At 36.4% G+C, this 22,838-nt stretch overlaps 6 protein-coding genes across 18 annotated transcripts; 2 read left to right on the plus strand and 4 right to left on the minus strand.

Moving 5' to 3' along the window:
• Positions 1 to 4,146: 4,146 nt before the first annotated feature.
• LOC127251658 (uncharacterized) lies at positions 4,147 to 6,124 on the minus strand. The gene is made up of 3 exons (XM_051275450.1): positions 5,964 to 6,124; positions 5,160 to 5,438; positions 4,147 to 5,021 (listed from the first exon to the last, which is right to left on the minus strand). The coding sequence occupies exons 1-3, from the start codon at positions 6,122 to 6,124 to the stop codon at positions 4,943 to 4,945; spliced, it is 519 nt and encodes a 172-aa protein (XP_051131407.1). The 3' UTR covers positions 4,147 to 4,942.
• LOC127251654 (polyubiquitin-like) lies at positions 6,084 to 8,026 on the plus strand. Of its 2 annotated transcripts, none has more exons than XM_051275443.1 (2): positions 6,084 to 6,225; positions 6,712 to 8,026. In XM_051275443.1, the coding sequence occupies exon 2, from the start codon at positions 6,712 to 6,714 to the stop codon at positions 7,864 to 7,866; it is 1,155 nt and encodes a 384-aa protein (XP_051131400.1). In that variant the 5' UTR covers positions 6,084 to 6,225; the 3' UTR covers positions 7,867 to 8,026. The 2 variants fall into 2 exon arrangements, with proteins under 2 accessions (XP_051131400.1, XP_051131401.1); XM_051275444.1 differs by lacking the exon at positions 6,084 to 6,225 and adding an exon at positions 6,358 to 6,588.
• A 65-nt stretch (positions 8,027 to 8,091) lies between these two features.
• LOC127251656 (putative HVA22-like protein g) lies at positions 8,092 to 10,148 on the minus strand. Of its 3 annotated transcripts, none has more exons than XM_051275447.1 (7): positions 9,874 to 10,148; positions 9,608 to 9,651; positions 9,375 to 9,473; positions 9,084 to 9,140; positions 8,929 to 8,992; positions 8,608 to 8,835; positions 8,092 to 8,510 (listed from the first exon to the last, which is right to left on the minus strand). In XM_051275447.1, exons 2-7 carry the CDS (start codon positions 9,637 to 9,639, stop codon positions 8,199 to 8,201), a joined length of 792 nt encoding a protein of 263 aa, XP_051131404.1. In that variant the 5' UTR covers positions 9,640 to 9,651; positions 9,874 to 10,148; the 3' UTR covers positions 8,092 to 8,198. The 3 variants fall into 3 exon arrangements, with proteins under 3 accessions (XP_051131404.1, XP_051131402.1, XP_051131403.1); XM_051275445.1 differs by having other exon boundaries at positions 9,608 to 9,660; positions 9,874 to 10,147; XM_051275446.1 differs by lacking the exon at positions 9,874 to 10,148 and having other exon boundaries at positions 9,608 to 9,850.
• Positions 10,149 to 11,525: 1,377 nt separating this feature from the next.
• LOC127251657 (transcription repressor OFP6-like) lies at positions 11,526 to 12,506 on the plus strand. Its single transcript, XM_051275449.1, has one exon. It carries the CDS (start codon positions 11,681 to 11,683, stop codon positions 12,212 to 12,214), a length of 534 nt encoding a protein of 177 aa, XP_051131406.1. The 5' UTR covers positions 11,526 to 11,680; the 3' UTR covers positions 12,215 to 12,506.
• Positions 12,507 to 15,724: 3,218 nt separating this feature from the next.
• On the minus strand, positions 15,725 to 22,191 carry LOC127251893 (transcription repressor OFP15-like). 10 transcript variants are annotated; one of them, XM_051275825.1, is made up of 7 exons: positions 21,908 to 22,191; positions 20,732 to 21,796; positions 18,996 to 19,536; positions 18,722 to 18,805; positions 17,915 to 18,132; positions 16,743 to 17,807; positions 15,725 to 16,638 (listed from the first exon to the last, which is right to left on the minus strand). In XM_051275825.1, exons 6-7 carry the CDS (start codon positions 16,842 to 16,844, stop codon positions 15,907 to 15,909), a joined length of 834 nt encoding a protein of 277 aa, XP_051131782.1. In that variant the 5' UTR covers positions 16,845 to 17,807; positions 17,915 to 18,132; positions 18,722 to 18,805; positions 18,996 to 19,536; positions 20,732 to 21,796; positions 21,908 to 22,191; the 3' UTR covers positions 15,725 to 15,906. The 10 variants fall into 10 exon arrangements, with proteins under 10 accessions (XP_051131782.1, XP_051131789.1, XP_051131788.1 ...); XM_051275832.1 differs by lacking the exons at positions 18,722 to 18,805; positions 20,732 to 21,796; positions 21,908 to 22,191 and adding an exon at positions 19,962 to 20,093 and having other exon boundaries at positions 18,996 to 19,222; positions 19,480 to 19,536; XM_051275831.1 differs by lacking the exons at positions 18,722 to 18,805; positions 20,732 to 21,796; positions 21,908 to 22,191 and adding an exon at positions 19,962 to 20,093 and having other exon boundaries at positions 18,996 to 19,226; positions 19,480 to 19,536.
• Positions 21,253 to 21,760, minus strand: LOC127251554 (protein GL2-INTERACTING REPRESSOR 1-like). Its single transcript, XM_051275284.1, has 2 exons — positions 21,466 to 21,760; positions 21,253 to 21,311 (listed from the first exon to the last, which is right to left on the minus strand). The coding sequence occupies exons 1-2, from the start codon at positions 21,758 to 21,760 to the stop codon at positions 21,253 to 21,255; spliced, it is 354 nt and encodes a 117-aa protein (XP_051131241.1).
• Positions 22,192 to 22,838: the final 647 nt, after the last annotated feature.

Consider the following 22,838-nt stretch of genomic DNA (forward strand, 5'->3'; position numbering starts at 1 on the left):
GTTATCTATGCATAGTAGGTGGTAAAAGAGACTGACTCCCCAGTTTCTGGGAGAGGCTGTCTGTACTAAACAGTACCTACCTACCCAACCTCTTTGTCTGTAAAATCTGCCCAACACTATATATATATATACACATACGGTGGCATATGAAGTATTGATACACAACATATAAAATATAAATAGACACTATTAACATAATACAAATATAATATATAAATTGACAATACGGAAGATACAAAAAATACTATAATTAAACTCATCAAATAAATTATGTTTGTATATAACACACCCTGTAAACTGTAAACTCAATACATGATTTCAACTAACACAACATATGTTATCTTATCTAAAACCATATACTTTCTCTGTATTTTTTTTTTATGTATTGATTGGGAGTAATTAGATTGATTGTCACTAACCAGTACCGTGTATATATATGTATTAATGTATGTATATGCAAAGAGTTAATTATTTCTTTACAAAATTTCGACATCCAATATTGGGACTGAAATATAATATTTAATAATAGTTGATGATATTTTTTTATTTTTAATTTTTTGTCCATGATATTATTGTCATAACAAATTTGCTGCAGTGGCGGTAGGATTAAAGGTAATGTGTAAAAGTGACTCTACCTAATAAATGAACATTCTAGGCAGCTATGCATATATACATATGCTGTGTGTTGTAATAATATCATCCACCTCACTAAAAGGCAGACCAACACATGCTTCAATTTCACTATAGAAAGAGTCATTTAAAATTATATGTTCATTGAATTTTGTTTAGGTAGATTTCTTATTTTTATTGCAATTAATCTTTTAAACTCATGAATTTCCTCTATTTTCTTTCACTATCTTTATTAATATATATGATTTAGGCGGCAAAATGTTGACAGCACCATACATAAATTATAATAACATACAAAATATGATATAATTTATATTAATATAATATAAATGCAGCCATGACATAATTTATATAAATATGAACTGCACGTATTTTCAAATAACACATAAATTAAATAGGCGTTATCTTAGTAACTATATTTATCCTTTAATATGTGTAACGGTGAGATTAAATAGTATAATTATGGATAGTTATAACAAGTGACTACCAAGAAGACAGATATCTGGATAAATACTATACACACCATTATCCACTAACCACTCTCTCACTCTCTCTCACAGACACACACTTCAACTAAATTAATGGCATAATTTTCTGAGTAGTGATTAATGTGAGTTCCATTCAGATATATATGAATTATCCACTTGTGTGGCCACTTTAATTAAGGAGATATTAAAGCCACTCCACGTCAAAAACACTTTTAAAAATGAATAATCACAGGTAACCAAAGCTATTATTAATTTTTCCCCATTCCTGCACTAACTAAGCCATGCATGCATTAGCTTTCCTTAGAAAGAAAAGCCCTTTATAGGCCTTTTGAATAATATAAAGTGGTGCCGAGCCAAAAGTCGTCGGGGGGTGGGGGGTTGTAAAAAATCGTTGCATAATCACTCCTCACCCACCATTATTCACACCAGAATGGGATTATTTTGTAGTGAATCGGGGGTCCCAAAAGCCCTCTTCTAATAGGCAATTTTTGGTGGTCCAACACCTCCATCACTCACTCTCAAAACTTTGAGATACATGTGTGAGTGCAATCCAGATTTTATTAAGCTTTTTCTGGACCCAGATTTATGCCCGTTTGCATGTTGAATATGCACAAGTAAAGCTATGGGTAGATACGTCAATGGAGGAGGCTACGTGTCAGCGGCCCAGTGCTCCACAAAGTGATATAATAATTAATATACAAACTCCACTCCATATATCAAACGGCAACTTGGCTTTTAAAATTGCAACTAAAAACAATATAAAGCAATGCCATACCTTATACATGTATTATATGTTGTGTGGCTTCTTGATTGTTCGAATTCCACCTCAGATCTGGGCATCCAAGACCAGGTAGGGTTCTCTGAAAGAATCCCGAATATTAACAACAACAATAATAATAATAATAGTAACAAGAATATGATTAGCACTAGCAATAATAATATCTGTGGATGGAAATATGTCTATGTATCATGTATGTGCTATTGAACTGAAACGAGTCAGACAGGCATATACCTGTTAACGTTGATGGGCCACTAAATGGTACGAGTAGATTTGCATTGTCCTCTAGCTTCTTTTTTTGTATTTATTTGTCGGGTAGTGGCAATAAGAAAATCAAATAAATTGTATTGGAATCTTGGGTAATATCAGATTCCTTTTCATTGATGGAGGAGAGACCATCAGCAATAGTGAGTGGCTGCTTCTTGATCACGTTAATAAATAAATTCATCAAAACTGGTGTCATTACTCATTACCAGTGTGGCGGGTCAGATAAACATCAGTTTAATTCATTAGAAATATCGATAACCTATAAGTTGGGTGCATATTATTAATTAATATATATATATATATAGATACATACATACAGCATAATTATCTCAAGAAAAAGTAACAGCAGCAGAATTATTCGAAGCTACATATAGTAGTCCTAGTTAATCAACAAAGTTGTTCACTGATCACCACAAATTGAATGGATATGAGTGCATTTATTTCGACCTTTGGTTTTCATCTATGGTTGCATATATTAGACCAGATTCTACAGACTCAGTAGCTTCTCTGTTAAGGAAAATAAGAAACAAACTAAGGTCTTTTGATCTGGAAGATTAGTTGTTGAGCAAGTTCATTCTGATGGACTCCTTTTTATCATGCTGCCATATCCAACTTTAATTAGGTCTAAAGCTCATATTATAAAGTATAAACACTAACATACCAGAATTACTAGTTAAGGTTTTCATCATAAATCAAACTACCGAAGAATACAGGCAGGCCATTCCATCAAATGACAGAAAGATAACAGGAGCAAGATCATACATGCAAGTTTCTTATTCTACTACAATGTGAAGTGTGAACAGGTTAAAATATAATGCATTGCATCACTAGGCTAGTGTGTATACCTGCAGCAATCACAAAAGCTATTTTATAGAAATGAAACGTTTGCCACATGAGACAGCTGATTGCATGCTATCATACAAAAGCATACTATGAAGTTGATTACATTGAGGAACAGCCTGCAGAGATTGGTATAGAGTTGAATCAACCAAATATAAAAAATAAAAACCAACTAAACCAATCATACTAAAAAATTCTGCTATGGTGTGTGATAGCCATCAGGTATAACATCTTCTTGGCAAAGCAATTCATATTCACTTCACGCTAGGCAAATAAATTAGAGATTATGGAATAATTTTTATTTTTTTACTTTTTCAAGGTTTCTTCAGAGGGAAATAAAGCCAAGAGGTCATGGAAGAGAAATGATCTTTTACAATTTTTACAAATAAAAAGAAAAAAGGATATGAAAGATCACCTCAAACTTTTTGTAATAGCTTTAAGGCATTATCAGCAGAAATTTTAGCTGAAAGGTATAGTGATGGAAGTCCAATTTGTTAAAAATTTCATATCACTTTCTCCCCCATGTGCAACTAACTTCAAGTTCTTTTGCTTAGTTATTTCCCATAACACACGCAACTTTGCATAACTAGGTATGCAAACTAAGATATTTTGAAAGCATTGCTTGCCTTTTCAAAATTGACTGAAAATAAAGTAGAAATAAAAGATAAGTTATGGATATAGATTGGTGTTTGCCTGTAGAATTTACATGCATGACAGCTGCTGCAAACAGTTTAGAATCATTTAACCAATGCTCTTGGCTTCACTCATGCTATACTGTACAGAAAACTGAAAATTTAACAATATAGCTAGCCATTAACAAATGTGATTCGAAAGCATATTGAAACTTCATAGCAGAATATCCTTAAAAATCACCTGATTTGATGGCTTTGGTTGAAAACATTTTGAAGGAGTGATAATTGCTGAAATTGTTAATGGTCAGGAATTTGACCAGCATACTCCAGGTTATATGAACAGGATGGAGAAACAGAACATAAAACATCTGTTCACACCAATGCACCATGATAACCTTACTTGGTTTATATCATATCCAGTGGCCTGGTATTGTAGAGTGAACATTATACAATCAGCAAAAAAGTTTGAAATCTCATTATAGTATGTGACATGCATGTTGGTATATAGCATGCAGGTTAAATCTTCCTCTTATTCAATGATGGAATCAATCAAATACAGAAAAAAAGTATGCACTGGTTTTGGCTTAACAAGCTAGTCAGGTTATTTCAAATCATTAGAGGTAGGACAAAGTCAAGGGAGTATATTTAAAGAAACCAAATATTGGAAAAACATGCAAATCATCCTTAGTTCTTGATATCAATCTATATTATTACAGTTACTTAGAAAGATGTTGGAGTGTCAAAGAGGATGACAAACATTGTGTAGTAATACAATTTGTATGCTGATTGGTAGGATTAGGAAGGTACAACTTTAATGAATTGATTTGGCGCGATAGCCTTATAATCAATAGGTCATGAAGTGCCAGCATCTGAATCATATATTTACTTTTCATTAGTTGCTTCTACTTAATATGAACCAAACACCATAAGTACAGACAAAACTTGTAAATGAAAACCACACCGATTGTATCTATCTATTCCTTCTTTAAGTTCCCAATTCAATCTTTCGACCGATTCAAACAGTCTACATCTACGAATCTGCACACCCTCACTGCCATCCTGCATTGAAAAGGCGCATGCTAATCTTTTAAAGGGAACAAAACACATCCTGCCATCATATTATTTTTGCCTTGAAGCCCATCTAAATGCCCATGAACTTTTACACATGCCATTTCTAAGGCTGGAACACATGAAAAGCAAGTTAGAACAAGTTGGAATATCAAACACAACGGTATAGCTTCTTTTACACTGAAACGCACAACACACAAAGAAACAACGGCGAAAACAAAGTGTTCCTCATATTCAAGCTACTTTGGTTGAACAACGCAATTTTGGGAGGGAAATGGCGAATGCAAAATCTTCTCATCTCTCGGGCCGCTTTGAAATCTATAGAATGCAAATACGTCATAAACCCCATACTAGAATTTCAGTTAAGGGTTTTCACAAAACCAAGAAATCAAGCAATTGTCCGAAGTTCAAGGTGATGGAGAGAATAAACTTTTAATAAGTCAAACGCACACAAACCTTGGCCGACAAAATGCTGGATCGGCAGTTTGGGTAGCTTGAGAAGGCATGAAACCGCCGCCGAAGAAGGCCGCGTTCCCAAAGCCTTGGCTCTGTTTCCATATCAAAAGCCTTCCAGAGGTCGAAAGTAGCGTGACTGTAGATTCACACAAATGAGTGTGATTCCAGACTGGCCGGTACGGGAAGTGCAGATGCAGATGTTGACAAGGGTTCGTCAAGTTCCCGCCATTTGTATATTTTCTTTGATCTTTCGTCATAAGGATAAATATCAACAAGTCCCTGTTTAGGTTGACCATATTATTTCTCTTTTCTTTTTAATAATTAATAATATAGACAATTTTAAAATAAAATTTATACTCTCTTTTCATCAAATTATCCATTTTATCGTTTTGATCAGTCTCATATTTTAAAATATTGTTTTTTTATTTTACAAAAAATATACATTAATAATAAAATATTATTGACAAAAAATATCAAAAAAAAAAAAAATTATATTTTTCATTTATTAATAAAATATCAATATTTTTTAATCTTTACAAAATTTTAAAAACTATTAGATATTTATATTAATTAATAAAATATTATTATTTTTTAATTTATGTAAAATTCTAAAAAATTTCCGTGAAATATGGACCGAAGGGACTATATATTTTCATTTCAATTTAATTGAATTTATACAAAACTATTTCATTAATTTATTACTAAAATGAAAGAAAAATAATGTTTTTATAAAATAGTATTTAATATAAATTTCAGATCATTTTTTTTAAAAAAAAATTTAGAGGATAAGAGATAAACACACACAAGTCACAACGACTTGGAGCCGAAGAAAGCAGGTGGTATAGAAGCTGTTTGGTGCCGCTTCTCACGCATTTAAACGCGACCAATTCTTCGTCGCTATTGAAGATCGGAAGCAAAAGTCGCGTTACCACCAGTCTCAGTCCTATATAAAGCGCGCGACCCATCCTTGCAAAACCATTCTTCACTCCGGCGCTTTCAGAAATTCAATCTCAGTAGCCCTCCAAACTACATACTCTCATCGTTTTCCGTATTTGTCGTCCTCAAGGTACGTAAATATCTCCCGTCTGATTTAACGAGTCGCGTTGATTATATTCTGTGGATTATCGTGCTTGTTTGGATCTTGTTGGTTTGGTGTGGATTGTACGGGTTGTGTGGATATGTTTCTCATTTTTTGTGTTTACTTTTAATTTTGGGAAATTTTGTCGTATAGACATAGGATTTGAGAACTTGTTGTATCCTTTCTAAAGGAGGCAATTCCAGGAATGTGTTGTATTTAATTTACGGTCCATCGAAGAGTCTTAGGGTTTGTGTTTATAGTTTTTTAATTGAACCCCCCTCCCCTCCCCTCCCCTGCTCTGCCTGCCTGCATCTAAGTCTGTGTTGGGGAGGGGACCGATCATTTCGCTTAGTAAGGCTGGAACAAGTGTTGGTTACTTTATGGTTAATTTTTCTTAATCTGAAGCTTGTTTGGGCTGTGCATTGCTTTAAATCTGTAGTTATTGATTAGTATTGTTTTCTGTTATGAGAGCAGATGCAAATCTTTGTTAAGACCCTCACTGGCAAGACCATCACTCTCGAGGTTGAGAGCTCTGATACCATTGACAATGTTAAGGCCAAGATTCAAGATAAGGAAGGAATTCCTCCAGATCAGCAGAGGCTGATTTTTGCTGGAAAGCAACTGGAAGATGGGCGAACCCTTGCAGACTACAATATCCAGAAAGAGTCTACACTACATCTTGTCCTCCGCCTCCGCGGTGGCATGCAGATCTTTGTAAAAACACTTACTGGAAAAACAATCACTCTTGAGGTCGAGAGCTCAGATACCATTGACAATGTGAAGGCAAAGATCCAGGACAAGGAAGGAATTCCTCCTGACCAGCAGAGGTTGATCTTTGCGGGGAAACAGCTCGAAGATGGCCGCACCCTTGCTGATTACAATATTCAGAAGGAGTCCACCCTCCATCTTGTCCTCAGACTGCGCGGAGGAATGCAAATCTTTGTTAAGACGCTTACCGGAAAGACGATTACCTTGGAAGTTGAAAGTTCAGATACAATTGATAATGTCAAGGCAAAAATTCAGGACAAGGAAGGCATCCCTCCAGACCAGCAGAGATTGATCTTTGCTGGTAAACAGCTCGAAGACGGTAGAACCCTGGCAGATTATAATATCCAGAAAGAATCAACCCTCCACCTCGTTCTACGACTGAGGGGTGGAATGCAGATTTTTGTCAAGACATTGACAGGGAAGACTATCACCTTGGAGGTTGAGAGTTCTGACACAATCGACAATGTCAAGGCCAAGATTCAGGATAAGGAGGGCATTCCTCCGGATCAACAGCGTTTGATATTTGCTGGGAAACAGCTCGAGGATGGTAGGACTTTGGCAGATTACAACATCCAAAAAGAGTCGACTCTTCACTTGGTTCTGCGGTTGAGGGGAGGAATGCAAATATTCGTCAAAACTTTGACTGGAAAAACTATCACTTTGGAGGTCGAAAGCTCTGATACAATTGATAATGTGAAGGCGAAGATCCAAGACAAAGAAGGGATCCCACCTGATCAGCAGCGTCTCATCTTTGCAGGGAAGCAGCTTGAAGATGGTCGTACTCTTGCCGATTATAACATCCAGAAAGAGTCGACCCTTCACCTTGTTCTTCGCCTCCGCGGCGGCAACGGAAACTTCTAGAAATGGAAGCTCAAACAGCAGCAGCTTCAGCTTATTTTGCGTTGTTTGAATAAACATATTATGTTTTTATTCCTAGTCTGTTTTTTTTTTCTAGTTCCATCACTCACTAGCTGTATAATAAGACACATTTTTAATAAATAAAATAGTGGATTCATTACTACATACGAATTATCCAGAGGATGTCTATCTTTTAAATTTCTATGGAAACTGAAAAGTAGAAAAAAAAAAAAAAAAAAAATGAATAAATTTCGAATTGTGGCACAAGGCCAATTTACAAACTGGTCTGGGGTTGATCTTGTGTAAGGTTTGAAGTTTCTCTCAAACTGAAAACCCTAGTCATTATCTATGAAGCGTCTAAGTCTAAGCCTAGCTGCCTGTACATCGTGATCCAAACCCGTCTTCCTGCCCGACCCAGCATCAGGATCCGAATCTGGAATAAGTACATCTTCAGGGCGAATGTACTGCGTTTGGTTCTGCAGCTGGACTTGAATGGACTCCGACTTGGGCGTTTCGTTGCGGTACAAATTCAAGGGCGGCGCCGACGGCGTAACTGGCGGAGGCGGCCGCCGTTTGTCAGGTTTGTTTCTCCTGAAGAAGAATCCAGACGATTTTGCCGGCGGCGGAGCTCCGTCGGGGAGTTGAATCTGCCAATCGACCCAAGCAATCAAAACTCAATTCATAAAAGCGTGTTTGAGCTCAAACTAAAATCGTGCTGCCATTGACGATTGCCAATTTCCATACCTCGCGGGATTTGGTGCTGGTGGAACGATTTGTGATCTTAGCAGATTGAGAAGCAGCAAATTGGAAGAACTGTAGGATTTTAGTAGAGCCAAGCTCTGTGCAGTTTTGCCAGTAGTAAATGGCTAATTTCCAAGCCCTCTCTCTGAATTCAATTAAGCTTCTGTCAATGTCTGTCTCGTGCCTCGACACATATGGCTGCAGCAGTGCCTCGTATATGTATCCTGTTCCCTGAAATTGCAATTCCAACCCCATTAAAATGGATCATGTTCTTGAGGAACATACAGAGGATCAAATTGGGTTTTATATTTATTTATTTCTTACCATTGTTTTTGGGTGCCACAAGTAGATGAACAATGCCAGTTTTAGCTCTCCATACATTGGCAACCTGTGGGAGAATCGAAGTTATATATAAGCTATTGTACACATCAAAGTGTAAAGATTGGATAAAGTTTGGGTCTGGAAATGGAAATCCATACCATGAGATGAATACATCTCCAACCTTCTCAAGAATTGTAATCACTGCAACAATTATCCTACAAAAATACAAGAAACAATCAGAAAACCAATTCTATGAACCAGGTCATTTTCAAGATTGTCTTGCACGCACCTTTCATGTTCATCATGTTAATAATCATTAGTTGACCAGACCCAATACATATAACCAAAGCTTTGATTGGTTCAAATCAGATTAACAATGACCAAAAGCATAAATAATAATACTATTAAATGTTGATCTGCTTCTGTAATGTAATTCATTAGATGCTTACCAATATTGACACCAAAATCTGAGTTCTTGAATGTCTACTCTGTTCTTCTCTACAGTTTTGAAGCACTGAAAGGCAGGATATCCATATCCAAAAACCAATCTGTTCATGTTCAACCCACCAATACAATCAAAATCACATTTCTTTAAAGCCAAAAAAGGAGGTAACACAAGGAATCTTTTCAACGAATTAAAGTGGGTTAAAGAAATAAAGATTTAAATCAAGCGGTGGCTTACAGCAAACTTCTTGTGATGAATTCCCCAATCATCCTTCAATATTCCTGCAACAACTAAAGAAAGGAGAAGAAGGTTGATTCTAGAAATATGATCTATTAATCATCAATTCAATTCTGGAAGCAACTGCCGCTAAATTTTGAAGTATTGGGGGAAAAAGAAAGTTCCCAAAAAAGATGGTTGAAATTATACCCGTCGTAATTGAGATAACAAGGAACAGAATCAAAAAGAAGAATAGATACAAAAAATTATATATTTTTATTGCTTACCTATGCGTAAAGGAAGGATCTTCGAATTCTGGGGTTGTAAAACAACTAGTTTGAATTCAGAGACGGCAAATACTGAAATGGGAGTTGGTTACAAGTGATATGATGAACGTGGGCGAGAGTACGTAAATATATATTTATATATATGTAAGGATCTGAGCGGTGTGTTTGTATGCACAAATGGTATTTATGAACATACAGACACACACATATATATTTATACGTATAGGAAGGTTGAGGCTGAGGCTTGTAAGAGAGAGGAAATGAGGAGATTTCTTGGCATGGACGTCTCCCGAATATATATATATAACAAACAACTCTTTACTCACGATGATTTCTTGAGGTTTTAGACTCTTCCATTTGACGACTGGAAGTTCATGTCCTTTCCTAGGGACAATTTGGTCATTTTATTCTAGTGGGCCAGGGGCATTCTTGTCATACTCATTTGAGTTGTGTGTAAGAACAAGAATGGGTCAAGACAGGGGCACAAGTACAAGTAACACAACACTGCCAACTGTTCCAGAAGAAAGAGGCCAAAACTGGGAGAATTAGAGAATGGTCAAATTCTGGAATTGGTCAGGAAATTTGGATCAGGAACAGATAACATTTTATTTCCTTGGTTCGGTTTAAGGATGTTTTAATTGTTTGCATTAGTGTTTGGACATTCTGCACTAATTATTGAGTTTAGATTTGGATATCAAATTTGGCCAGAACTTAGGTCACATTTTTTCTCATCCCACTTTTAAATTTTATTGAGTGCACGTTTTGCAAAATTTAAAAGGCATAACAACGAGGCTTGCTTAATACTATTAATTAAAGCAAAGGAAATTAAATCACCAATTTAACTAAGATAATTTTCCTAAAAAAAAAAAAATGCAAGTTGACAAAATCCAAAGTCTATTATGCCTCAAAACAGTTCCCGCGTTAGAGGTCAACTTTGAACCAAATTACAGCACCAATCAGTTGGGAATCAAATGTTTAAGTCAATACACAACCAAATTATTATTATAATGACATTAGGTAAATTTAGGGATTAGAAATGCATAAAATATTTCTACCTTTTTTATTAATTTACTATTATACTTCACTATATGACACTTCTTACTATGTGTCATCCGTGGCATCATCCCTGAATACCATTCTTGTTCAAAAAACTTACACAGTCAAAATATTACATAATTTTTTTTAAAAAAAAATTGAATTGTACCAGTGAAATTTAAGAGAAAACTGGGCCGGCCCAACTATTAATTAAATATATTTATACGGCCCAAACAGTACCTGGATCAAATATTGGGCCGAAAAATTCCAATCAGAAAGAAGCATTATTTTAGTGTAGCGATATTCCTGACAGACAGACAGACAGATAGAAGCTTCTTGTGATCCTGCAAATTCGATAAATATAATTAATTAGTCTAAAACCCTAAACATGATTGTGGGTAATAAAAAATCGATGGTGTCAGCTTCGTCAATTTTCTATTCTAATCAACGTTTCTGAGTTTCTCCGCAGGGCTAGGGTAACCTGCCCGTCATCCCCACCCCGTCACCAACCAATCAAAATGCCCCCAAAATCCAAAATTGTATATATGTATGAGTATCACAGTGATCCACATCAAGAAAGTGTCAAATCAAATAGAACCTGAGTGGGGTCCCTGGAAAGCCTCACATGCTTAATTTATATCAGACACCTCGCCTATAACTTTCCCAATTCCAATGCTCACCGCTCTTGCTGCCCTGAAATTGAGAAAAAAATCGATAGAGGAGGGAGGAGGAGAAAATTAAAAAAAGATTTAATCTTTCCCTAATTTCGACAATGTCGAGCGGCAAGAAGAAGTACATTCTGAGCAGCCTGACTGTGAGCTTGGGGTGCAGCAGCAGCTGCCGGCGGCCGAAGCTTTCCGCCGTGTTCAACCCGCGGCCGCGCCAGAGGTCGTCGCACTTGCAGGGGCGGCGGCAATGCTCGTCGGCAAGCTCGTGGGACACGACGACGACGACGTTCTCGTCGGCGGTGGAGACCCCGACGGCGTGCTACTCCTCCGACACGGAATCGGACGTCCGGAGCCTGAGAGCCGTTCAGGGTTTCGGGCGCGTGGGCGGCGCGAGCGTGGCGGTGGAGAAGGACTCCGACGATCCGTACCTGGATTTCCGGCAGTCGATGCTGCAGATGATTCTGGAGAGGGAGATTTACTCCAAGGACGACCTCAAAGAGCTCCTCAACTGCTTCCTCCAGCTCAACTCGCCCTACTACCATGGCACCATCGTCCGCGCCTTTACCGAGATCTGGAACGGCGTCTACTCCGCCAGGTCACCCAACCTGCATGCCATGTGCCGCTCACGTGACTTCTAGCCCACCTCGCCGGCCGCCACGTGCATCCCATCTTATCTCCGTTGACAACAGTGTTAATTAGAGACTCTGATAGAGAAACCCAAATGTACAAAATGGGTTTCTTTTTATTTAACTCCATCCTTAATTAATTTTTCATGTTGCTTTGAATTTCCTAGTTGTAGATTAGATTTTCACAGCATTTTTGGAGATCGAGTGCTCCTCAAAAATTCTGTGAAAATTGTAATCTTGTAACCTTCTCTACTATTAATCGTCAATGTTAGTGATTAATGCACTAGTCCCAATTAAAGATTAATTCTTGGCTTGGTTTTTGTTTCATCCCAGCAGCAGCTTTTGGTAGAGATCGAAATCTTGGCCATATCACAATAATATAACCAGGTACATCTGTCAGACGACCGAGCAGTGGGTGGGTAAGAACAGTACAAGAAATGGTTAAAAAGTTAGAGACGATATGGTAAGATTTGATCATACGACTGAGTGAGTGAGTCAGTAGTCAGAAGGGCTTGAAGAATTATCAAAAGCTTATTCAAAGCATAGTGTTAAATCCAATCAAATCCAGGCCAGCCTGTAAAAATTGTTAATTTGGGGCAATTAATAATTGTTCTTGGCAATGGCTTGGGGTTTTGTCTTAAGGACATGTTTGGTTGAAACCAAATAATGCACCATAATAATTTCTTTATTTTCTGGTGAATTCGTGGTGTGGGTGTGAAAAGATAGACGTTGGGATTCGAAAATTTAATTTGAAAAATACAAAACAAAACTGTAAGTAGTCTTCTGCACTGGGCAGTGACTGAATTGAATGAAAGGCAATTAATTAAATAGTTGCAGAGGCCACCAAAGCTTAATAAATTTGGTATCTTTCGACACGTGTCGGCAAGTGATTGGTTTGCCTATATGTGATTGTTCCCTGTGTGATTAAAATTGAAATTAAATCCATAATAATTTTAATAACAATGGACTTTTAAGTGGACACACACACAGAGAAAGTGTGACACTGGGCTTGAAATTTATTGAAAGGATAGTTCCCATATCTTATCATGTCATTTCACTTTATATCTAAAACTAGATTAGATTATTAAAATGGCATATATATCTGATGGGGTTGTCTTGTTGTCCATTCATTCGACATGAACAATGAAACCAGATAATATACTAAAAGGAGAAACCAAAAAAGAAGAAATAAAATAAAATACAAGGAGTGGTGAAAAGGTTATGCTGAGGAGATAGAAACAAAAGCAGCTTTCTTGTTTCTCACAGATGATATATGTAATATGATCTCCAGTGTTTTGTTTCTTTTTCTTACATCAGAATCATGATACAAATAGGGACATCTGAAACCCATTTTCTTCAATCTTGTTCCTCCACAAACTACACTTCCAATCCCTAAAAGGTTAGTACACACACAGTCTTGCCCATGTTTCCTTTCTTGTTTTATTTTTATGTTTATTTTTTATTTTTAAGAAAAGTCATTTTCTGTACACTATAATTGCATGGAAATTTGGGCAAGCTTGTTGGGTCATTTTCAACAGTAAACTCCCATTCAGTAAATTGAATTAGTTAATGCGTGGAAGATGAAAACTTTTCACTGACAACTGAATCATATATAATGATATGCTGTCGTGATCGACCTGAAACCCTGTCTGCCCTTCACAATTACGCCCCTATTTGTTTATTTAATCTTAATTTTCTTACACCAAAATATTACTACTACTTTTCTGCAATCGGGAATTCATTAGCAATGCAATGCCATAAATTTAATTGAAATCAATGAGGAGTTAATACAGTTAAATAAAGTACACTATATTGAAGTACCATAGACTATTAAACATTTTCTGGCAATAGTATGCATATATATATATATGTATCAATATGAAATGAATATTTCTTTTTTTTTTTTTAATTTTTTTCATAAGGGAATAGTGAAATGGGCCTCGGCCCATCATTTATTAATTGCAGGAAGGTGACTGTGTACCAGTGGATGTCATAATAATAATACAAAAATATGGAAGAAATAAAAGCAGTGTTCAGTAGTAGTTGTGATATTCATTTCTCCTACAATAATAATGATAATAATATTAAATACTAGTAATATTTAAAAATCTTCTTGGAAATGAATGAAAATTCTTTACTGAAAATGTCTAAGCCAAAAGTCTATTAGTGGAAAGCAGATAATTAATTCATTAGTGGACTATATATTTTAATGGTGATCCAACTGGCAATTTATTGACTGCTACGTAAGTAGTGATGGAAGAGGTTGAATTGGGATAGATATGTTTATATGATATGCTTTGGGATTTATAAAAATTTAATTTGTATGACTGCTAATGTTGTATATAAATATATGATTAATTTTGTCATGTGTTATTAGTGGAATCTTTGACTTTGAGGATTCTGGTGCAGACAGGATAGGGTTTAGAAGTTTCGGGGACAGATAAGAATCTAAGCTCTGAGATTTATGCATGCATGTAATCCATCAATGGTATATATACAAGCAAATTATGATTTTTAAAATGTTATAAAAAAAAATAAATAATGATAATATCTGGTTTTTTTTTAATTAGCTTTGGATCCACAACTGAAACTACGCAAAATTTGGAGCATTTTGTGGTAGGCTGTCTCCATGAATTCTTTCAATTTCGTATTCTATATTTAGATATGTTCAAATGTATCTTCATTTGAAAGCCTATTCAGATATATATATATATATATATCCAGTATTTTATTTATTTATTTTGAATGTGGATATTTCTGAATCACAATAATATGAATTTGAATAAAGGAAGGACCACTGCATTCACTTGTTAGATAATCAATCTTTCCTCCAGCAACATTCTGCTCATCAGCAGGCCATGCCCATGAGAGAATATTTAAGCTTTTTGTTTCATTCTGCAACTCTTGGTCCAAAAGGACAAGAAATTAAGAACAAGATAAGATGCCTTAGCAAGACCAAGTGAGGGAATTTGTTCTGTGTCTTTTATCTGGACAAGAAATGCTTGAGAATCTATAGAAAGAAAAACCCTTTTTTTTAAAAAAAAAATAATAATAATAATCAGGATAAAAGCACTTATGTTTTTCATTCCCTCAAATTCATAATACTTAATATATTCATAGATAAAAGTTTCGAACTTTCTTCAGCTTATGTTCCAGTAAACATACAGACTTGTTTTTTCTCATATATTTCTGGATCGCCATCTTCATATCACTGCAAACCTTCAGAAAGTGGTACTAACACAGTTGACACACTGGGATTGGACCACTCCCTCTCTCTCTCTCTCTCTCTCTCTCTCTCTCTCTAAATAAATATGAATATATATATTAATATACATATTATTCAAGTGGTATTGTTGCTTTCAACTTTGAAGTGATTGTCACTGTCTCCTGTATGCATAATGGAAGTCCATCTTTAAAGATGAATTCACAGACGAGCAATGTTTTGGCTGAAATTCACAGCCGGACATGGAATGGATCGGAATTCTGCAGAATTGAATTCAATTATATACTTTCACTATAAAATTTTCTAGCAGTAATTACGTGGATTCATTTAATGAAATAAAAACTTGAATCAATCAAAGCAATGGAGTACATCAGGCAAATTGTATTCAAATATTTCAAAACCAGACATATTATATCTGTATATATATATACATACATATTTATATATAGAGATTGCACAGTACTTAAATTCGTTGGTGCAATTACTCTAAATCTTCTTCGTCGTCGTCGTCTTCAATTTCGAGGGCAGACAAACAGTATGGTGTGGTGGAGGAGTATGTCGAAGAAGAACATGTGAAGGAACAGTGAACAGTGCTGGAGGAAGAAGACTCGCAGGGGCAGTGCTCATCATCAATGGCGGATGCACCGCCATTCTTGGCCACTGCCACGTCAAGATGCAGCAGCAACAATTCCACGAATGCTCCCACAATATAGTGGTGATTGTGTCTGCCATTGACTTTGAGGTAGCAGGCCAGCAGCTCTTCCAGGCACTCCCAATCCCAATCCTTCAATCCGCAGTAAGCTTCCACCATTTCCTCCATGGAAGTCCTGAAATCCAGAACTGGTTCCATGGACTCCATTTCCACCAACGCCACCGCGCCGGCGAACTCGTCCTGCCCTTTATTCCCTTCTTCCAGGATAGAATTTGTCTTTTCAGGTTCGAAGAACAGGCGTTCGGACATCACCCCTCCAATCACAGCCATCTCGTCCTGCAGGTTTGATGAGGCAGAAGTTTCCGCTAATTGATCGTCCGCCGCCGCGTTTCTGCTGCCGGAGATGATGTTGTCGCCACGGAAAGAGTGGGTCGCCGGATCATTGACGCAGGTCGGCCATGGCCAAGTGGTTTCTGAAGCTTGACACAGAAATGGGAGTTTCTTCATTTTCTTCTTGCTCCCCATTTGATTCGATTTCAGGTTCGAAGACAGCTTGTGAATCTGTAGGGACACAATTTGAAATATATATATAAAAAATACTAAATATAGTTAACTCATTTCATAGATTTATCAAGCAATAAAACAAACCAGACAATCAAACTTGCCACATGGAAACCTTCAAGTTTTTCTTTTTTTTTTGTCTGTACTGAACGAAAAATCAAGCAAACAATATTCAGGATAACACAATAGAAACCAGCCCATAACATTTGTGGTGATGATCATATTACATTGTTTTTGAATTAACAATAATACTTTCAAGAAAATTGTGGCAGTGTGTTAAAGATAAGGACATTCAACTTCCAGCCAAAGGGATTGCAGAAATCCATTGAATACAAGACAGGTGATGAAGTTACTGCATTAGAGAGTGTGTAAGCAATTGATTGAACATTTAAGGGAAGATTTTCTGCAGTTTGAAGTTGTGAAGAATAAATGCAAATGCTAAATTTGTTTGAATGTGTGAAAACTTGAAGGGATGGAAGCAAAATTCATGTCCCATCCATGCAGGAGGTAATAAAGAGGAGGCAGTTGGAAACTTTTATTTCATCACTGCCCTCCACAGGGGTTTTGAATTCAATGAATCTCAGACAAAACTTCGTTTACTTCATTACAGTTGATAGTAGATCATTAAAAAAAAAACAAAGGGTGTTTAAAAAGAGAGAGATAAAGAGCAACCACAGAAAAGGGTTTCATTTGAGAATCTTGAAAGCACAAAAAGGGGATCTGATCTAAGTGGCGGAAACATCATGTGAAAGTCATTAAAATAATGGAAACCTATGTGGCAATTGAGATTGTAATGAAACATGAATATTTATCATCCTTTCATACCTCCTTAAATGAATAGCAACAGAGTGCTACTAAATCAATTCAAATCCAGATAAACAAATGCCATGTGCCTTTTAATATGGGCACAACCCAAATTCAACATTCAATCACCCAAATCCCTAACAACAATCTCAAAACACGAACTTTATCCTAAATACACTCAAGGCTGACCTTTCTGTCATTCTTGGATGTTGAGTAGGCATGGGGGACCGTTCATTACATGCTTACAGACCAAATAACAAGTGGCCATCCTACAAAAGATAGCGATCCTTCCCCAGCCAAGCCAATCCTGCATTATTAGCCTCCGGCACTTAGGGATAACCCCAACAGTGCTCGCCAACAATTCACTGTAGATTTGATGGATCATGAAATGCAAGCACAAATACAATTAGTATTATCCATAAACTCTAAATGCATATTAATATTGAAACAGTTATGGATAAACATTAATTACTTCTTGTTAAGGATAGTTAACCTTCTGCAGCAGGGAGATCAAAACTTGTCTAAGCATAATCAGTTTCTTATCCACAATTCACCACAGAAAAGCATCATATTAAGAGACATATGTTCTATTCCAGCAAAAGGAGCAGCATTGCATCTGGGCATCCCATTTTTTATTAAGATCGTGACTCTTTTCAACTTCTGCCTTTCAAGATCAACTTCATCTGAAAGCTGCAGGGCAAATAACCAGTGATCATTTTAAGATGCCCTTAAAGGTCACCCTCAACCAATACCAAACAGGCAAAGGGGTAAAACATCAGTTGAAACATTGACATAATTTCAAAGATATACATTGTAAAAGCTCTTGGGGGAACAAAGAACGGGCATAATAATATTATGTACATATCCAAATATTAAGCACATAATATAATAATGCCCTGTAAGCTAACTCATTGCAACATTTATAACATTCAATTTTCAAAAGAAAAATATCAAGCTAGTATATGATAATATTCAGAAATTGCTCTCGGCGTAGACTTAAGTTCAACTAATAAATTTTACTGCCAAAATCAGAGGAAAACAACATACGGTTCATCAGGGTTAAATAAGGGCTACAAGCAATAATAGCCAATCAACACTCATTTGGGGCGCATCATAGACCAAGCAGTGACAACTTTTTATTGATAAATTTAGTCAAATTTTCTCAAATATCACCTCCTAAAAGTATTTTACTTACTTCATCAATAACACTTCATCTAATACCAATATGTTCTCCTACCATGCACTGTTAAAAGCACTTTCATCCGTTCAAAAAACATACCTCAACAGAGTTCTACCAATATGATGGTGGAGAGAATCAGTTATATTATCAACAGAGTTGTAGCTAGCAATGTGTTGATTACACCTGCCGTAAGTACACATTTTTAAAGATTAAGGAAATCAAACTCGTCCTTTCACGATTCCAAAAAGATCAGAGCACAGCAGGGATTTAGAAAGCAACCTTCTGATCAATATCATGTTTAACAAACACATCAAACACAAACTTAACATCTAGCAAATCGAAAAGTTGGGCTGTTAGCGAAGGCCGGAATTACCTGAAATTGCCATACAAACCAACCTCCAACCATCTCATGAAAGAGTAACAATCCCCAATGTCTTTCTTTGCCATTAAACAATCAAACCACAAGTTCTTCAAAACCATCTTTGCAGTTTTCAGTGGCAAATTCTCAAATAACACAACTTGCTCTTTTAAAGAAACGCCCAACTTGCCAGTAATTTATATCTTTCATGGAAGTCATGCCGCAATACTTAAAAAGCATTCCTGTCTACTCAAAAACAAAAGAAGATGTAGCCGGCACAGTGGAAAGAAAAAATGGTAATGATATCACAGGGTACTTAGATTGACATTACTAGTATTATGAAGTAAAATTTGTCGACATAGTAAAGGCAATAAAAAAACCAAGGATCTCTAGCGTATAGAGATCTCTGGCACACTTAAATTTGAGATACTGTGCCAACACTAGGCTAGTAGAAGAAGCTAATCACACAATCAAGGATCTTCAAGACCACAAAGAACACCTGCCTATTCTGGTCCAGCAAATCGTCGTCATTCTTGGTGAAATAGAATGCCCTGATCTTCTCGAAGGCACAGTGAACAAAACAGAGGAATATCACATTGAAGGGTAATTACAGGTTGCAGTGAAACTACAACATTCGAATTTGCAACGTGAAACTACAAATAAAACAGAATCGCGAGATGCTTCCATGTTTCCAAAAGGTAACACAATCTACTTAAGATAAAGGTAAAAAAGAAAAACCAAACTATATATTACAAATTTTACTATTCACTCATTATAATTAAACCAATTTTATACAAACAAAACCACACTCTACAATTTGCAGCCGATTTTAGGATAAGATTGCATCCTATTTAGGTTCACTCCATAATTCCTTCAGACACAACGATCCAAATAATATTTCTGACAAGTGACAATCAACCGTACTAAAACCACTATCTACAATAAACAACAATGAATTAAAGAAATCGAAAATAATTTCACCTGGATTGTCCGGAGCCAAATGCATGATCTAAGAAGGTGAATTGAAGGATCAGACACATGCAAATTGGAGAGAGAGACATATGTAATGTAATGGGTGGGGGGGTTGAGATTCAAGAAATTGGAGTGCTACTGAATTGTGAATTGTGTTATTCATAATAATAATATATAAAAGTGGGCCTATGCAATTTGGGCTCCATAAAGACAATGACCCAAATGGTAGCCCATACGACATCTCAGTACAGATCAAAGTCAACTGCCTTAGTAGAAAGAAGAAGTGAAAGTTGAAGTTGGTCACGTCAAATGTTTGATGGATTCTCTCTCTCTCTCTCTCTCTCTCTCTCTCTCTCTCTCTCACTTGTCATTTCCACTGTGGATGCAACCAACGTAGGTAGTTTGGCAACAACAAGGACCCGATCCGGTCCAATTCCAACCCACCCACCCAATCAATTAATTAATTAATCAATCAAGTTAGCACAAAATTAATGCCCCAGTTTCACTTTTGTTGATGGGTCTAATCAGTCAGTCAGTCAGTCAGTCATATCGACGATGCTTTACAGTGAGTGTGACTGAGATTGCATTGCAATTGCAATTTGCAAACCCAAAAATCAGATCAGATCAGATCCAAGAAGAATTTCAACCGTAAGAATTACTCAATTACATTTAATTTAATTTGATTTAAATGGGTGGTTTCAATCTATATGTCATCTATATTTGACATTTGCATAGATAGATAGACAGATGTAAACAGAAGACAGAGATGCTCGTCGTACCTCTCTCGCCCGCCCAATCGGTTTTGTTTTTCAACGCTGCTGGTACTGAAATGAAATGAATTTACATAATTGCCCCTCCTCCCTTGATGGTGCTTGCTACTGCTACTGCTACTGCTACCTCATTATTACGTCACATGCGCGCGCACACACACACACACACCAATATCATTATTGTACAGTAGTATCTTTGATTTGCTTTTGGTTAATTGCAACATCGACGTTCAACTACAATACAATACACGTCTTACTATTAATTACACCTCATATTCACATCATATGTGTTTTTTTTTCACTGGTTCATGGATTAATTGGAACGATGATGTCTGAAGAAAGTGAATCGATCGAATCACCCTGCAGAAAACAGGGGAGATGAAGGAGGGAATCACTCAGCCCAACAAAACAACCATCATCGTCATAATTAATTAATTGATTCATTCATAAATCGATCCATCCCACCACTGCTAAATCCCAAATCAAAGAAGCTAAGCTAGCTACGAAATTAAACAAGGAAAGAACAAAGATCAAAGATCCATCGAAGCAGCAGCAGCACTATTAAGGCTCCATTCCCATAACTGTGAATCTGAAAAATGGAGCACCAATAGTGCTGCTAATTGCAGGAAATCAACACTACCATATAGATTTTTATATATATATATATATAATATTATTATCGATTCGATTGACTTCTTTAAATATTTCTAAAGTTTTAGGATCGGCGGAGCTGTTAAGCTAACTCCTCTTTTTGGCGGCGGGGTTGGGGTTGGGGTTGTTTTGCTGGTGGACGACATCGAGCAAAACAGTGCTCTTACACTTAGGGCAACGAGGATCCTGTTCCGACAGCATCACGTACATAAGACACCTGGGACAACCCACCAGCATCATTGACGTCGCCTCCGGGCTGCTCTCCCCCTCCGACGACACGCACGACCTCGTCGGCGACGGCGACGGCGACGGCGACTCCCCCTGCTGCGCCGCCGGGGTTACATTCAGCTTCAATTCAGGCTTCGATCCACCACTCCGACGACTCATCGCACTCAAATACCTATCTATCTATCAATCTATTACCTGCAGTTAATTTAAGAAACACCGATTACTATTACAGACAAAATTAAGCTGGAAAATTAAAAAAAAAAAAAAAAAAAAACAATTGCCGAATATATATATGTATATATATACCGAAGAAGAAGACCGCCGCCGGAAGTATGTTTGAAATTTGGAGCAGGACGACGGCGATGGCTGCGACAGACAGGACTCACCTTGAACCTTGATTTGAGCAGAGGTTGTTGGCTTTGGACCCGGAGGACCCTCTTTGGCCGCCATATACATACAGACATACATATATATATACACACACTCTCTCTCTCAAACAACAATCGTTGAATCGTAGAGAGAGAGAGAGAGAGAGGCTAATTAAATTAAGGTGAGAGGTGGAAGGAAAGAGGTAAATTAAATTAAATTGAATGGAATTTGTTGGGAATGGTAAGAATGAATCGTAGTAAAGTAAATTACAATAATTACTACTGATGGGCATAACTCATTGCCCACCGACTCACCCTACGTATTTGATGAGTATCAAAATTGTAACACCCCATTATTATTATTATTATTATTATATTAATTAAACCCCAACTAAATGTCTAACAAATCCAACTGCACCATTACTGTATTTTTCTTTTATTTTTTAGAGTATGGAAATTTATTTTATTTGATTAATTATACATGGTGCAAAGCAAGTTGAATTTTAAAATTTGTACTAAGAGCGTGACAGACATTAATTAGCTTCATATATATATATTAATGTATTCGCCACCTATATATTTAATTAAATACCAGAATTATTGAGAAAAAAAGTAAAACCAAACTCATATAAATCAATTAATTAATTAAATCCGTTATATGTTAATTAGTGAGGGGAGTGTTGTGTTACACCTTGTTAACTAATTATTATACTGACTCCATTAATAATTAAATAAGGTGACATTATATACAATGCAACCTCTGAATTCCAACGTCTAATTTAATGTCATAATTGTCAATGCTACCTTTCCCAACTATGTATTAAAAATTTAACAAAATAATTTAAAACTACAAGTACAACAACTCGAGA

The sequence above is a fragment of the Andrographis paniculata genome, unplaced genomic scaffold, assembly GCF_009805555.1.
Source record: "Andrographis paniculata isolate CXL003 unplaced genomic scaffold, ASM980555v1 Contig45END, whole genome shotgun sequence".
Lineage (NCBI taxonomy): Eukaryota > Viridiplantae > Streptophyta > Magnoliopsida > Lamiales > Acanthaceae > Andrographis > Andrographis paniculata.